The sequence below is a fragment of the Cyanistes caeruleus genome, chromosome 3, assembly GCF_971803275.1.
Source record: "Cyanistes caeruleus chromosome 3, bCyaCae1.hap1.1, whole genome shotgun sequence".
NCBI lineage: Eukaryota > Metazoa > Chordata > Aves > Passeriformes > Paridae > Cyanistes > Cyanistes caeruleus.
Genome location: NC_141703.1, coordinates 15,512,678 through 15,527,484, shown reverse-complemented (window position 1 = coordinate 15,527,484; position 14,807 = coordinate 15,512,678). Strand labels below are relative to the sequence as shown.

At 42.0% G+C, this 14,807-nt stretch overlaps 1 protein-coding gene across 2 annotated transcripts in view; it reads right to left on the bottom strand.

The window, feature by feature from the left end:
* Positions 1 to 5,770, bottom strand: part of MAP3K15 (mitogen-activated protein kinase kinase kinase 15) — an 82,290-nt gene extending 76,520 nt beyond the window's left edge. For both annotated transcript variants that reach the window (XM_023918454.2, XM_023918457.2), the window contains exon 1: positions 5,348 to 5,770. In XM_023918454.2, coding sequence (XP_023774222.2) covers positions 5,348 to 5,663 — 316 coding nt within the window. In that variant the 5' untranslated portion in view covers positions 5,664 to 5,770. The remainder of the gene's footprint in view (positions 1 to 5,347) is intronic.
* Between the last annotated feature and the right edge of the window lie 9,037 nt (positions 5,771 to 14,807).

The window sequence follows — 14,807 nt, the reverse complement described above, 5'->3', positions numbered from 1 at the left end:
GCAGAGGAAACATGAAAAAAAATCTGCATTCTTTTTAATTTTTCATTTATCCAAAATTCATGGCACAGAAATGAGTCACTTCACATAGATAATACATGCATTTATTCATAATCTCACCTTGGAACAATGGAAGAAGTCCAATTTTGCAGGCTAGCATCAGATTTTTAGAAATGCAAACAACTTCATTCAAAGCTTCATTAAAAGGTAGGACTTGTACTGGGTTTGGATTGTTGGTATGTCTTTCCATATGGCCCATCACAGCTAAAAAGAGATGTTCCAAAAGGAGAAGTAATAAAACAATCTCTCTCCATCAGAGAGAGATTCTCCTTTGAATACAGCTCTCATCTTGCATTTGGCCCATAGCAATACACCACAGAAAAGTTAATGAATTCCCTCTAATCTACTTACAGTTATTTATTTGCAGGTTTCTAAGCCTGCTCAGCTGACATTAAAAGAGCTACTTCACAGAACATATGCAAGATGAATTTTAGGTTACACACAGGAAAAGCAGAAGAGTTGACTCAAAGCCATTTTTCAGAGCTAACAGACTTGGGATTGACTTCAATGGACAGGGGGCAATGTTTTTTAACTGAAAAAGGGCAGATTTAAGTTGGAGGTTACAGAGAAATTCTTTTCTTGGAGGGTTGTGAGGCACTGGAATAGGTTGTCCAGAGAGGTTGTGGATACTCCACCCCTAAGGTGTTCAGAACCAGGCTGGACAGGACCTTGAGCAACCTGGTTTAGTGGAAGGTGTCAGAGGGGTTGAAACTGGATGATCTTTAATGTCCCTGCCAACCTAAACTGTTTTGTGACAGTAACATACAGACCTCATGGATTGTATCAGGCTTGTTACTGTCATTTAACACCAGCCTCACACACTTGGATATAAAAGGACTACAATACTGGTATAATAAATTCAGGGTTTTGTTATCAGAATATTTTGGTTGATGTCACAATGCAGAGCTTTGCTGGAGACACCTGAAGTCATTCTAGATGTGTAGCACCACACAGAGATAAAAGATCAGGTCCAAACAGCTCTGCCCAGCCTCTCATCCACCACTTTCCTTTTCTGAGGATGGTTGGTTTGCTTCTCTTTGTACTTCTGTATTCTGTGGTATATATATATGTCTAGAGATTTAAAGCAAATACACCCCTAGCCACTGAGTGATATGCATGGGAAAAGAAAGGAAAGATTTTGAGTATTCCTCAGAAAAACAGCAAACCCACCTGCTGAAGTAAACATCAGAGCACTAACCCTTAACTCCACTACTGCTCACTGTCACACCCAGGGGCAAAGATAAACTGCAGCAGGAAGGTATGATGAGGTTTCTCTAAGAAGTTATTGCCCTCAGCTGTCATTCCTGTCAGAGACTGCATTCCCTGTGACAGAATCAGCAAGGGAAGCTGTGCCTCCAGCTAAGCTACAGTGGTTACCAAGCTGTATATTATCCTAAACCAGAGACAAGTGTTTACTGCACCTGGTACACTCGGCCTTCAGGCTGAAGAAGTTGAAGCATCCCTGCCAATTCTGAGGTGGGGACACTGGCCTTCTGAGGGCAGAGGGTTTCAGGGCAGGTAGCTGGAGGACAGGCAACAATGATTCTCTCAGCAGGTGCCTGAAAATTAGGATCCAGCAAATATATTTCCTCCTTCCCCTTTCACAGCATAACATGAAGAAAAAGAGTTTCAGGGATAAGAGATTAGGGTTAAGAGTGGTTCACCTATGGTACAGAAGTAAGGAGGACCCATGTTTCAGTCTCTGTTTGAGCTCACTCCCAAGTCTTGGCTCTAGATGAAAGGAAGACTGCAGAGACAGGTATCTGACCATGCATTTTGGGGCTGCCTTATCACACATGATATTGATTAGAGAAGTTAGTGTGTAGCAAAACAGCAGAAACAGGCTTCAAAATATTCTCCTATATTCACAAATTATCTGATAGTTTCCTGGATTGCCAGAGGAATACTCATTTACCTCATTTAGCATTTAGCTCTATTTCTCAGTACACCTCTCTCTCTCTAGCTTGTCTTCCTTTCAGCTGATTTTCATCCTGCTGACTGTATAATTTCTAAATGCTGTGATAAAATGGTCAAACAAATATTCCAAGCCTCAAAACATATCGCTGCACACTCACAGGGGAAAAGTATGATCAGCTACACAGACAGGATTTCATAAACCAAAATGGGAACACCCAAAACCTGTATAACCGAATTTTGTACACTCCACTTAAAGCTGTAGCCAAACCCTATGGCCTGGCACTTCAGGCACTAAGATTTGATAAAGTTTTGAGTAGACATGGAAAAGCTACATTTTTTTCTATATAACATCACCCTTCCAGAGGTACAGGTCAGACATTTGACTCTGACATCATGTTTCCTTTCTTAGTAGATTCAGAACAGAAAGATTCTTTGCAGCTATGAATCATTCTACCTGTAATATCACAACAGCCAAGTCACACTCACCTTTTCACTGTGTCTCTCAAGCTGTTTATGAATGCACTATAGTGCCTATAGTTTGATTTTCTTCATGGGATAATTCTGAAGAACTCTAAAAATTCTTAGCTCCTAGGCTCACTGTTCCTAGGGAAAATTACTTTTATTTTCTGCAAAAAAGCTTCACACTACTGCCCTGTGGCCAGTTTTAGTCTAAAAATATTACCTTTCTTTCTTCCCAGAGACACAGTCAATGTATGCAAGCATCCTTATTGCTCCTCTGTTAGGTAGGTATCATTGCCCACTTTTGAAAAACATAAATTGCTTTGCCGACGGCTTGTTTCTGGCACACGCTGAGCAAAGAAATCTTATTTTTCTTTTACCAAGTTCTTATTTCACAACTTGTAAGTTTGCTCTCACAAGTGTTGTAGTTCTCATTTAGCAAAGCAAAACCTTAGAAAGCTGAGTGATTTATTAAGATCAGGGTCATCCTGCATTACCTGCAGGTCTGCAATATCTAACTAAAGGCATAAGCCATGCGTCCATTCACAAGAAGATTCCTAATGATGGGAAGTCAGTAATGACTACACTCAAGGAAAAACACACATATACTCTGTGGAATTTAAGTGGGTTTGCAGCACTTTTCTCAGTGTTTTACCAAAAAAAAACCATCTACAAGAAAAACTGCCTGCAGACAGGAAAGGGGTTTCTGTTGATGTTTTTCATTGCACTCTGTCCTTAAATTTTGCTGATTTTGTCACAAAAGGTACTTATAGATGCATACTAACTAAGGTAAATAAACTTGCTTTGGAGGGGCTTGTCTAAAGGCTGAGCAAAGGCTACAATTTCAGGCATGATCCAGGAAAAAGGCTAATGGATAACATTTTTAACAAAGAGCCATCGATACTACTCACAGTGAGATGGTCTTTGCTACCCAGTCATTAGGCATTAGTAGATGGTTAAGGTTGCAAGTAAACCAAGAGAGAGCAACAGGAAAGCATCTCTTGCAGACCCCACCACTTGCTACAAAGCAAGAGGAATTACTTTTTAAGCTTCTTCCTCTCAGCTATAGAAAGTAAATATACACTATAAGAGAAAGAAGTAAATATACACTGTAAGAGGTATCTTCAGTATGGGAAACACCTGCTTAATATCTTACCCAGGCAGCAATTAACCTTTACATTTTTTTTCTTTTTAAAGTAAACACACAGGAACTTCCTAACACAAAGTTCATCATGAGCCATAGGAGTGTTCACATTAAAACTTTTTCTTAATGGTGGTGCTCTTAAGAACTGAATAGATGCCAGCAATCCCAGGCATACATTACACGAACTAAGAAATTGTCCCCATGGCTGATCTCAAATTGTTGCTACTGGAAAGAAATCCACAAATAGTCTATTTTTAACAGTCTCCTTTGGAACAATTCCAGATTACAGACTATTCAATTCATTTTTAATTGAAAAAAACCATCTAAGAGTGTTGAAGGTGTATCCAGTAAAAAGGCACTTTGCAATACCATCAAGTGTTATTAATAACTGATAAAATTACCTTGGTCCGATAAGATGACTTGAATCAAAAGTCTGCAAATTTAGGGCACATTCCTAGAGAAGAGGTATTCACTTCAGAATGCAGTAATTTAATAACCTCTTTAAAATAGCTGTTTCAGACTCTCAGTACAATGCACAGCAGGTGTGTGTCTAATACATTAATAGCACTATTAGTAGAAATGAAGGAATAATTTTGTCTTGATGAGTACATTACTGTGCTTACCTTCAAAAGGGCTATAAACGAAATTGCTAGGTTGTGTTTGTGTACTAAGACACACAAATAATATATTACATACTTGCCAACCCTGCTTAGCAGAGACATAACAAAAACCCCTGACTGGGGAAAGAAACAGACAAAAAAGGATGTGAGATTCCTCAATAGTTGGGTGATTTATTGGGATGAAATGGACTCAATCACATGAGAATTTAAAACAAGACTAAAGTTTTAGGAAATATCCTTTAACACATCTCATGAGCCAAACAAAGTTCTTGTAAAAGATGAACATCAACTTAAAGAGTACTTGAAGAGACTTAAAGAGTACTTTCCATCTTTGGAATCTGTGAATTTCCAGCATTTCCTAATTCTGGCTCATACAGATAGGAGAAAAAAAGTATGTCTACATGCCACCAAAATGTCCACACACTCACCTTGATTAGTTTATAATACCTATTGGTTCAGAGGCTTCCAATGTACACTCAAAAAGCTCACAGTTCTCTGCCATAGTGCCAAGCCAGCCAGGTGTTTCTGAGTGGAGACAGGACAGCAGCTTTCTTTTGAACCATCAAACAGACACCTGTCACCAGCTGGAACTTGAATAGGGTGGGCAATACCCACAAATCTTCCTCAGGGCCCTTGTTCAGAGCAATACAGCATCACTTTGTTCACATACAAGCCAATTTTACCGTCCAGTCGGGAGTGAGAGCAGTGAACACGAAGCCTCTGGCCAAGCCAGACCAGAGGTTGGCATGTCTTTGTGTTGTATCTCACTCTGAGCTCCCCATCAGCCTGGGAGCTGGAAGAGGGCTCTTAGCAAACCACCCCGGGAGGAGCTCTGCTGCTCCTTAAGAATCGGCTGGTAAGATCCACAGTCCTACTGGGCCAACGCACAGCGGCGACTCAAGGAGATGCTGTTAAGACCCTCAACTTTTTTCTCTCACCAACTCCCAGATGCTCCCTGTACTGGACGCATTACACGAGGATCCCTTCGCACCCACCTCCCCGTCCCCACACCCCTAGCCAAGAGCCCGGTTCCCCTCGTCTCCGGCACCATCTTCACCGGCGGCGTCCCGGCACGACCCGGGAAGGCGGCTCGGGGCCGGCTGGAGCCTGAGCCCCCGCCCCGCGTCCCGCCTCAGCCCAGCCCGCTCACCCGCGTCGTAGAAGGCGTCCAGCACCGCCGTCTCTCCGAAGTCCAGCTCGCCGAAGTTGACGGTGCTGAGCTGGGCTCCCTCGGCCTCGCAGGCCCGCTGTAGGCACTGCCGCGCCCCGGCCTCGGGGCTCCGCGCCCCGGCGCCCGCCTTGGGCGGGTCGTTCAGCACGTACACGGCCCGCAGGCAGCGCGGCCGCGGGGCTGCCGAGCCCACCTCCGCCGCCTCCGCCTCCGCCGGGCCCCCGCCCGCCAGCTCCGGCTCCGCGCCGGGGGGCGCCGGCTCCGCGGCCGCGCTGCCGCCCGCGGGGCTCTCCATAGCGGCGTCGAAGGATGAGGGGAGCGGGGGGCTGCCGACAGGTGCTCAGGCGGGGTCGCGTCCCATCGCGGACAGCTGGGCAAACCCCCGGCGAGGCGGCTCCCTCCCTCCTCCCGCCGGCCCTTCTGCCCGCGCTTCTCTCCGTTCCTGGGCGGGCGGGCACGGAGACGGGACGAGGCGAGTCGAAGGCGGCCGGCACGGAGCGGGGCTCGGCACAGCCGGGCACCGCCCTCCCCGAACGAGACGGCCCGGGGAGCCCAGCGCGGAGTCCGGCTCCACCCCGCCGTGCCTTCCCGGGACAATGCGCCCGCTCCCGTCCGCGGCTCTGAGAGGCAGCGGCGCCGTCGGGGCGATCGCGGCCCGTTTGTCACTTGCCCTGCCCGCCCCTCGCCGGCAGCAGCGCCCCCGCGCACCGCCCGCGGCCCCGCTGCCCGCCGAGCGAAGGCAGCTGCTGCCCGTTTGCCTTCCCTCTGCTCCATCGCAGCTTCTCCCCTGCTGAGTCCCCTGTCCAGTTGTTTACACGACTTCGACCACATTTAGACTGTGCCAGAAGTTTGGGTAATAGTTCATCCTTAAATTCCTTCTCTTTTCTTAATAATCTCCCACGATCATGACAAAACCAGTAACTAGTAACTCTGTGGCAATTACTTCTGGCTTCTTTATAAGAACAAAATTATTTCTGATTTTCTAACACATTTTTCTTATTAGCTACACTGGCGATGGCAGCCTGGGGTTTGGCACTGCTACTGGTCCAGGCACTGGTGCATGTTCCTGCATAACTTCATATTTCAGCCTTGTACCCCAAAAAGTTACTGTCAAAAGTTATCCTATGGAGACCACAAGGAACTAGCTATCAAGAAAAGCACAGTCTGCCTGCAAATTTGTGTTTGAAGTAGTAAACCTATATGGAAAGCTTTTTCATTTTATTTTCCACTCACAGTGACAGATGAGATCTTAAACAAAGAGTGTCTTCACCTTTTGCTGCAGTGTGAAGACTATGTGGCTACCAGAGACAATGATTTTACCCCATGCTGTAATCATAGAAACAGAGAACTGCTGATGTTGGAAAAGCCCTCTAAGGTCATTGAGTCTTTAACCCAGCACCACCATGTTTAGCACTAAACCATATCCCCAAGTGAACACCTCCAGGGATGGTGACTCAACCACTACCATGGGCAGCCTATTACAATGCCTCACCATCCTTCCAATGAAGTAATACAACAAACGCAACAATCAAAGGCTTACAGCATGGTATTTCCCTCTCTAGGTGTCTGTCTGTGTGGGATTAAAATAAATTTACTTATAGAATATGAGAAATACATAGGCTTAAGTTTAATCGTAACTTGCTTACAACTTAGCACAAATAGGCCCTGCACAAAACACTATAGGTGAGCTTGAAATGAGCTCCCCTTGTCAGCATGGCTGGCTCAGCAGGGGAGGAAACATACAAAAACCAGATACTTTCAGGTAAGGGCTGAGACCTTGGTACCCAGTAACACAAAAGAGGGTCCCAAGGCTGCACCAAGCCAGAAGGTGATCCATGTGGATCCCTGTGGACAGCGATAAAGAATCCAATGAGGAGTTGGAAGATCCCAGACCATAAATTTCTATTGGATCAAGAGGTGCACATAGGGCACGTGAAGATCTTGTGCACAGACTGTGAGGGTATGAAGGCATGGGGATTTCTTTATTCAGAGTCCCTGTCCAGGGCCACACAGCTCAAGCTAAAATAAACCAAGGCTGCCTCAAACCCAGGATCTGACCTCTGTGACACCAGAGATTGTTAATAAGAATTGCAGTAGCCAGTATTTCTAAGAGACACTTCAACATGAGGATAGCATAGTGCTGTGCAGTATTCATGTTTGCTTAGTGGCTCATAAGGTTTTTTGACAGAATGTGGATAAATAATTTAACAAGCAAACCTATTTCTCACTTTGGAAAGTTTAGGGCAAACAAACCTTCAGACTTGGTCAACAGTATAGGGGTGTGTATGAGCTTTTTTGACAGAAGCACTAGAGTAGGAGACTTGGGAGTAATGACATAGCCACTAGATATTTCCCCCATTGCTGGCAGTTTTCCTCTTTAGGCAAGAGCAAGCTATTGTATGACACACCAAGTCTATTAGCCTTGATCCAGTAATGCACCAATTACCTGATATAATAGGAGAAAAATCGAAGTCTGCATTTAGAAGATAGTCAGTGTGCACATTGAGCCTTCCATCAATAAAAAGCACTAGCACATAAGTTTATGATCCTCCCCAATACCAATCCTACTTTGTGCTTTCTGAATTATAAAAGAGTTTGGTTGAAGAGCTGTTATGAAAAACTGAAAAGTACAGTGCTGTCAAAGTTAAGGGATTGATTATTTGCACAGGAATAATCTCTTATTTGAGAACATTCTAAGGCTTTTAGCAATTAACATGCAAAAAAACCAAATTGCAATTCAATGTGTTTAGAACAATATATGCAAGGTGTAGTGCTTTTTGTAATCTTGATAATTGTTTTAGTGTCAACTTCCAACAAATAGGCTGGGATTGCTTATTGCGATGCCACTGAGGCATAGCAAATAAGCTTTTTGTGACTTCCAGAGATTATAAAAATTTAGGATGTAGGTCTGTGTCTTCAGGTTCCATTTTGCAGTTTTTATAATTCATTACTTTTTAAAATTACTTGTTGAGAGGTCTGTCTCTTGGTCTTGAAACAGAGTGGTAGTCTCTTAGTAGACATTTTACAGGATGATAAATCAGAAAAGGATATTTTCCCTTTTCTTAATTTTATTTGTCTTTCAAACAATATCCTTACTGTTCCTTGGACATTTTTCCTAACAATCTACCATTGATTTTCAGTAGTTTAACCTGGTGCAACTTGTTCAGAGTTTGTATGCTTTCTTTCAAGCTAGAAACAAGGACCATTTTTAAATTAAGAAGCTTCATTTTATAGACTTTGATTGTCTTCAAAAACTGTGGCTCGGTGCTGGCATGCCTGACATTTCCACTGAGCAACAGTATCTTCAGATACTAAAAATCACCTGAGTGAGAATAAATAGGAGATTCAGACTTTGGGATATCTGAACTGTTTCTGTGCAAACCAAAAAGTGTTAAATGTAGAAGGAAAAGATGTGAGTCATGCAACACTCTTTCCTCTTTTAGGAAAAGTGGTGCAAGAATGAGGTTATAAAAAGAGCTACTCTGCCCCTAGAGCTGCCCATTTAAAAGTCCAGGCCAGAAGTAAATATTCAGCTTCTCTATCAATTTCCAAGACTTCCTGCCTTTACATAGAACTTAGCCTAACAAAATCAAGCACAATTTGTGATGTCAACATTTGCTCTTGTACAGAACTGCAAAGATGATGGCACAATTTTCTCAGTCAGCACTTTGCACCTGTCAAATCCACTTAGTGCAGAATATTAATTACCACTTCTGCAAAGAAAATAGATGTCCTTGAAAGCACCTTTTTTTTTTTCTTTTTCTTTTTTTTTTTTTTTTTTTGTAAATCCCTGAACAGCATAACTGGGCTAAGGGAAGTGAGTCCTTCCTTTTTTTTTTCCAGGGCTAAAAACTTTCAGTTCAAACTGTAAAGGTACATAAATTTCAAACTGTAAATTTATATAAAGCTTGACTCCACAGGCAAATGTGCTACCTTTCCCCCTAATGCATATACAGCTAAAGCCTCCCTTTTTTTTTTTTTAATGAAAACACAGACTAGAACTATCACAAAGGTCAGTCTGCAATTTCATTGCTCTCTGGCATTTTCACCTATAAAGAGGTTCCTCCCATTTTATGCAGTGTCAGGGAAAGCCAAGCTCCCTTGGCTCAGGTAAGTAGCAAATAAACCAGAAGACATCTGGGTCCATGGGGAAGATTTGAGTTGTTCCACTGAGGTGCAAATCCACCTGGCTGTGCCCTGGCAGTATTTGCTGAAGGATGCCCACCAGCACAGTGTGTGGGGCATCCATCACACCTCCTGCAGAGGTGCCTAGGAGTCCACCCACAGGCACTTGGCACTGAGCACCTCAGAATTAGACACATCCTTAGCCATGGCTACATCTCCCCTGCCTTTGTGTCTCAGGCAGAGAGCAGCAGTTTAGGCAAGCAGCAGCATCCTGGACAAGCTTCCCCAAGGAGGAAAGTCAGGGCAACAGCTGCCTTGCATGAACATGCATGCCAAAAGCCTGAATTCTATACCCTAAACGTGAGATTTTTATTTTTTTTTTCTGTATTGTGAATATCAGGCATTAGGGAAAATATTGGATGTCCAGATTGTTTTCTGACAAGTCACTGTACCAACTTAGCACAAGCTAATGCAATTTGTGGTATTTAAACTATCCCAAGCAAAGACTTTGTTAATAGATCTTTTGGTGTTGCATCTGTTAGTGTGCTACCTCATTTATTTTCATTCACAGTGAGCAGGTCTCCAGGTAACCCTACAGATACTGTTGTCATGTGATGACAAAGAAAATAGTTGATTTCTTTATTGAACAGGAAGATTTTTTTTTTCTGAAGTATGAATCCAGACAAAAGATGTTTTAATTTTCAAAGTCATTATGTTGAAACTTCACTAGCTTTTAAATAAAATTCTGTGAGTTCTCCCTAAGAATAATTCTCCCTAATAAACTTCTTGGATCTGTTCAAAAGTCAGATTTAAAATACTTACTGTATAAATGGAAGCAACAGGGATAGTTCTTGAAGAAAAACTTCATGAAGATTACTTAAAAATGCTATAATGCTTTAAAAGTTGACTTGTGGCAAGGCACACCTCTTTTGCAAGGGGGAAATTTGGATGTCTCAGAATTATGTGAAGTCATAACACTTTGGCCACCAGATCATCACTGGAACTGTGTTCAAAAATCTCAGGGTTTCCTCTTGCTTTTACTTCAGTGGATAGTGTGAGACCTCACAAACTCATTTGGCCTGATAAAGAATGAAGGCAAAGAAAGTGACTGCTGGGTCTAAGAATATAATCCCTAGCACAGCTTTCTGTTCAGACCCACTGTTTTGCACAGAGAAGCATGTTTCATACAGCATCTGCACCCCACCACCCCTTGCAAGTGAAGGACAGAGTGACATCCTATGTGACAGACACGATTAGTCTTCTCAAAGGGGGATTGTTCTCTGTCTTTGCTCTCCACCCACCTTGGAGAATAATAACTTCATAGATGCACCTTGTGTGCTCACATGCACACAGAGCAAAGTGTGATCAATTCAAAATTGGCTTTAACTCCAACTTCTTAATCTTCTTTAGTTTTCTGTGCATCTGGCACCCTAATCAAAAATTCTTGCCTTTGGATTTTGAGTAGTTATATGTCAAGACTTTGTGAGTAGGAATGACTAAGGAAAGCAAGGTAGCGGTGAAAAAAAGAATGCAGGTATTCTCAATAGCTTCCATAAAACCAGAATTTCACTTAGAGAGGAATGCCTGCATTGGAAATAATAAAATAAAATAAACCAAACCAACCAGCAGTAAATAACATAGTAAAGTGAAGGAATAAAAATCCACTCAACCTTTCCTGAATCTCTGTCAAAACAGAACTCACACTTTCTGTATGTCTGATAGTTGGCATTTCTTTCTATCAGACAGCTAGATCATATCAAGACTTGGGCATGTGCATTTATAAAATCTGGTTAAAAACTTTATTCTGATGTAGATACTTACGGCTCTCTGGACTTTCTTAGTTCATGAACCGAGGAGCAAACAGCCAGCTTAGAGCCAGAAGTTAATTCAAGTTCTCTAAAATACAGTTTTTAATCAACTAATCAAACAGAAAACCCTTATCTCCAGTTTTCAACATATTTGAAATAACTTCTAGTTTGTATTTCAGATGGTAGAAAATCAAACCAGGCTCCGATTCAGAAAGACCTCCCTTGGACCCTGAAATTTCTGAACCCTTACTAGGACGACTAATGTTAGAGAAAACCTGGGGAAAATCAACACTTTCAACTTAGGAGGATGTAGTCTTCATCTGACTGTCTATAAAATTCTGAATATTTGTATTCAAGTACTAGATATTAATAAATAACAACATAAGCCCTAGATTTCTCCACTCATACAGCATCTTGGCATGATGAATGTCTTCACCTCTGCAGACCTCTCTAATTCAGCAAGTCCTGAGGGTGAGAAATACACATTTCCCCAGGGAATAAGAAGCAGCTGCTTACAAGCAGTAGTTTCAATAGGTCTAGTTTAAAATGTTTGCATGGGCAGAAGATTAAATATTCTTACCAGGACTGATAAATTTTCTTGTTTTCAGCTTGATCAAAGTATCTTGACTTCTTTACATATCATAGCTCAGTGTTTTTCATACCATTTTAAGAAAATATTGTCACTTTTAGCCATTCTCAAGTTGTTTCTCACGGAAGACATATTAATGGTAAAGACTACCTGACTATTAATTTTTATTCCAGTCAAGCAGTTCTGTCTACTGATTAATGAAAGCCCAGCAAAATTGTGTCTGTGGCAGGGAAGCAAACCTGGTTACACTCCTATTGAAAAAACAATGGAGAGGACTGGAATGTGTGGTTCATTTTTATTGACATTGACATGAGGACACACAGAGTTTAGAAGCCTGGCAAAAGCAAAGCTGTCAGTTTTGTTTGAACACATTTTAAATATTTGTAATCACAATGGTTTTGCTGTTCCCAGTTGGGACTGTGAACAGCAGAAGAGTCCTGAGGAGGCAAGAACTGCTTTAAAGTGACAAATAAAAAAATCTTTTCTGTTATGTTGATACATTTGTAATAGGTACGAATGAAAGTTTCATATATTTAAGCAAGTGTGGAAATTTAGTAAAACTTCAGTAAGAATTCTTCAGTTGTACCTGCATTTCTCCTTGTTAAGGCAGTCAAGAAACTGCAACATTATTAAATATGAGCTTGATTGGTGAAGAGACAAATGTCCAAAATAGTGGCTTTTTGTTTTTTTAAAAAGTAAGTCATACACCTTCATGAAGTAGCAGTGTGAAAATGAAAAGACATGGGAGAAGCAGGCAGTAATATGTAGGAGCACAGCTAAGGCACCTACCAAGACAGAGAGCAACATCAGCCTGTCTTGAAATTTCTGGCAACTATTTTCTCAGCTTGCATGATGCTCATGCTCTGAAGGTGTGAAGTCATTAGCATTGGGTCTGACTTCAATATTTAGGTTTTGCAAGGTGGAGTTCTCAATACTTGTAATGGTGGAATCCAAATGTAACACTCAGCAGTCTGGTCCTGAAGCTCTCCTGGTTGCACAGAGAGACCTAACTGTGATTCCAGACACTTTGTCTTCTCTGCTTTGTCAACTTGTATTACATTTATTCTTTGCTAGAGCAGTGTCACATGCTCAAGACTATTAAAGTTGCTACCAAATAACACGTAACTCCTGTACAGTTAGAAAATTTAATGGCAAGACACATTGTCACTCAAATGCAGTCCCTTTTCAGACATCTATCTGCCAAAATGATAGGAATCATTCCAGAAAAGTTTTATAATGCCATAAGCAAGACCTTCAGCCCTTCACTGTGTCAAATCACATTTCTGTCAAAATGCCAGAGTTTCTTCCTGCACTTCACAGTAAAAAGCAAGTTAAATAATAACCTGCTTCCTGTTCTAATCCAACATACCTAGAAAACACTGAGCATTCCTGACCTTTTTGAAGGAACCAATACATTCTTTGCTAATAACATTGTAATTGAAATAACTACCTCTTCATTTGGGAAATTCCAAGTAACAGCTGTTTGAGGAAAAGAGTTGAGTTGGTGATAGCAGTAAGATTTCCAGAAGAAGTAGTAAAAGGTATTCTTTTTGTTATGACAAAACATAAAACTTTTTGTCTGACAGCCTTGTTTCCTCTAGAAGTTTAAATCCAATTGTAAAACTGTGAATTATTTCAGTATTGCTCTGGAGAGTTCTCAGCTGTTTACACAGCAACACAGATGAAGAAAATCAGGTTAGTACTTTGGCACACACACGTAGGATAAATATCAGATAGTCTTTCTTACATCCCCGAATGGAAAGACTGACAGATTCTAGATTTCTATATCACACACACACTGCTGCAGCATGAAACCAACCTGAGGAGAGTCCCATTTGCTTTCTGTTTAACAGAGGCACAGCAACATCTTGGTCCAGCCTACGAAATGACACCAGCCAGCACCTGCAGAAGGCAACTGGCTTACCTGAGCAACATCAGCACCTTAATTAAAGCAGAGGTTGTGGGCTGTGTCATTAGGTGGGCAGTTCCTCTTCTCTGTGTCACTGGAGTATTGGGACATACATTCCTAGCGAAAGAAGGTGTCATATTTGGGACAAGACAAAATTTAGAGTCTGAGATTGCTGCTTTTTACAATTATGCAGGGGTAGACTGAGAAAGCATGAGGCCTGAGAGTCAGGGCATACAGAAAGTGAGTAAAAATGGGGATAGGAGAATTCAGACTTACCCCAGACTTGCACCCAGCTGGAGAGAGCACACTGGTGACATCTGTGAGCTTTAAATCAGCACTTAGACTGATTCAGTCTTACTGACTTCAATATATCTGAATTAGATCAAGTCCAATATTGAAGTCTGTAGTTATTGCAGTAATGTGACATCCTTCTTGTGTTAAGAGCTCCCCCAGCACAGGTTACATAACTTATTTCTGAGGTGTGCAGGTTCTTTGGATTAGAGCATCAGTTTTCCATTCCCCTGAGATCAGTGACACACCAGGCACAACTGTGTAATCACGGCACAAACAACCTGCACCTCCCACAAGAAACATGCCAAACATTAATGAGGTAGCTTTCTCCAGCCAGCACTGTTTTTGCTCGGGTCTCAAAATTTACATCATGTTTCCCCCTACCTAGTACTTTTATTTGCTAAATAGCTGCATCTGTGCTTCCAAGAGTAAATTTGGCTGAGCTCAATAGATTTGGCTTTTTGAATCCAGAGCAGCCAAATTATCTAGCAGTAGCAATTTCCATGCAAGTGCACCTTCTTTTCTACTTATCCTGCATTAGCTGTTGTTCTCTGCTTGGTGCTCTGTGCTAGGAGAAAGAGCATGGTGTACAAATTGTGTGATTGAGTTTTCTCCTTTACTTGGTGTGCCCTTTGCAATGAAAACCATCCCTGGAAGGGGGTAAACCCAGGTAATGGGTCATCCTGTGGCAGGGACAGCTGCCCAGCTTAATTTTCA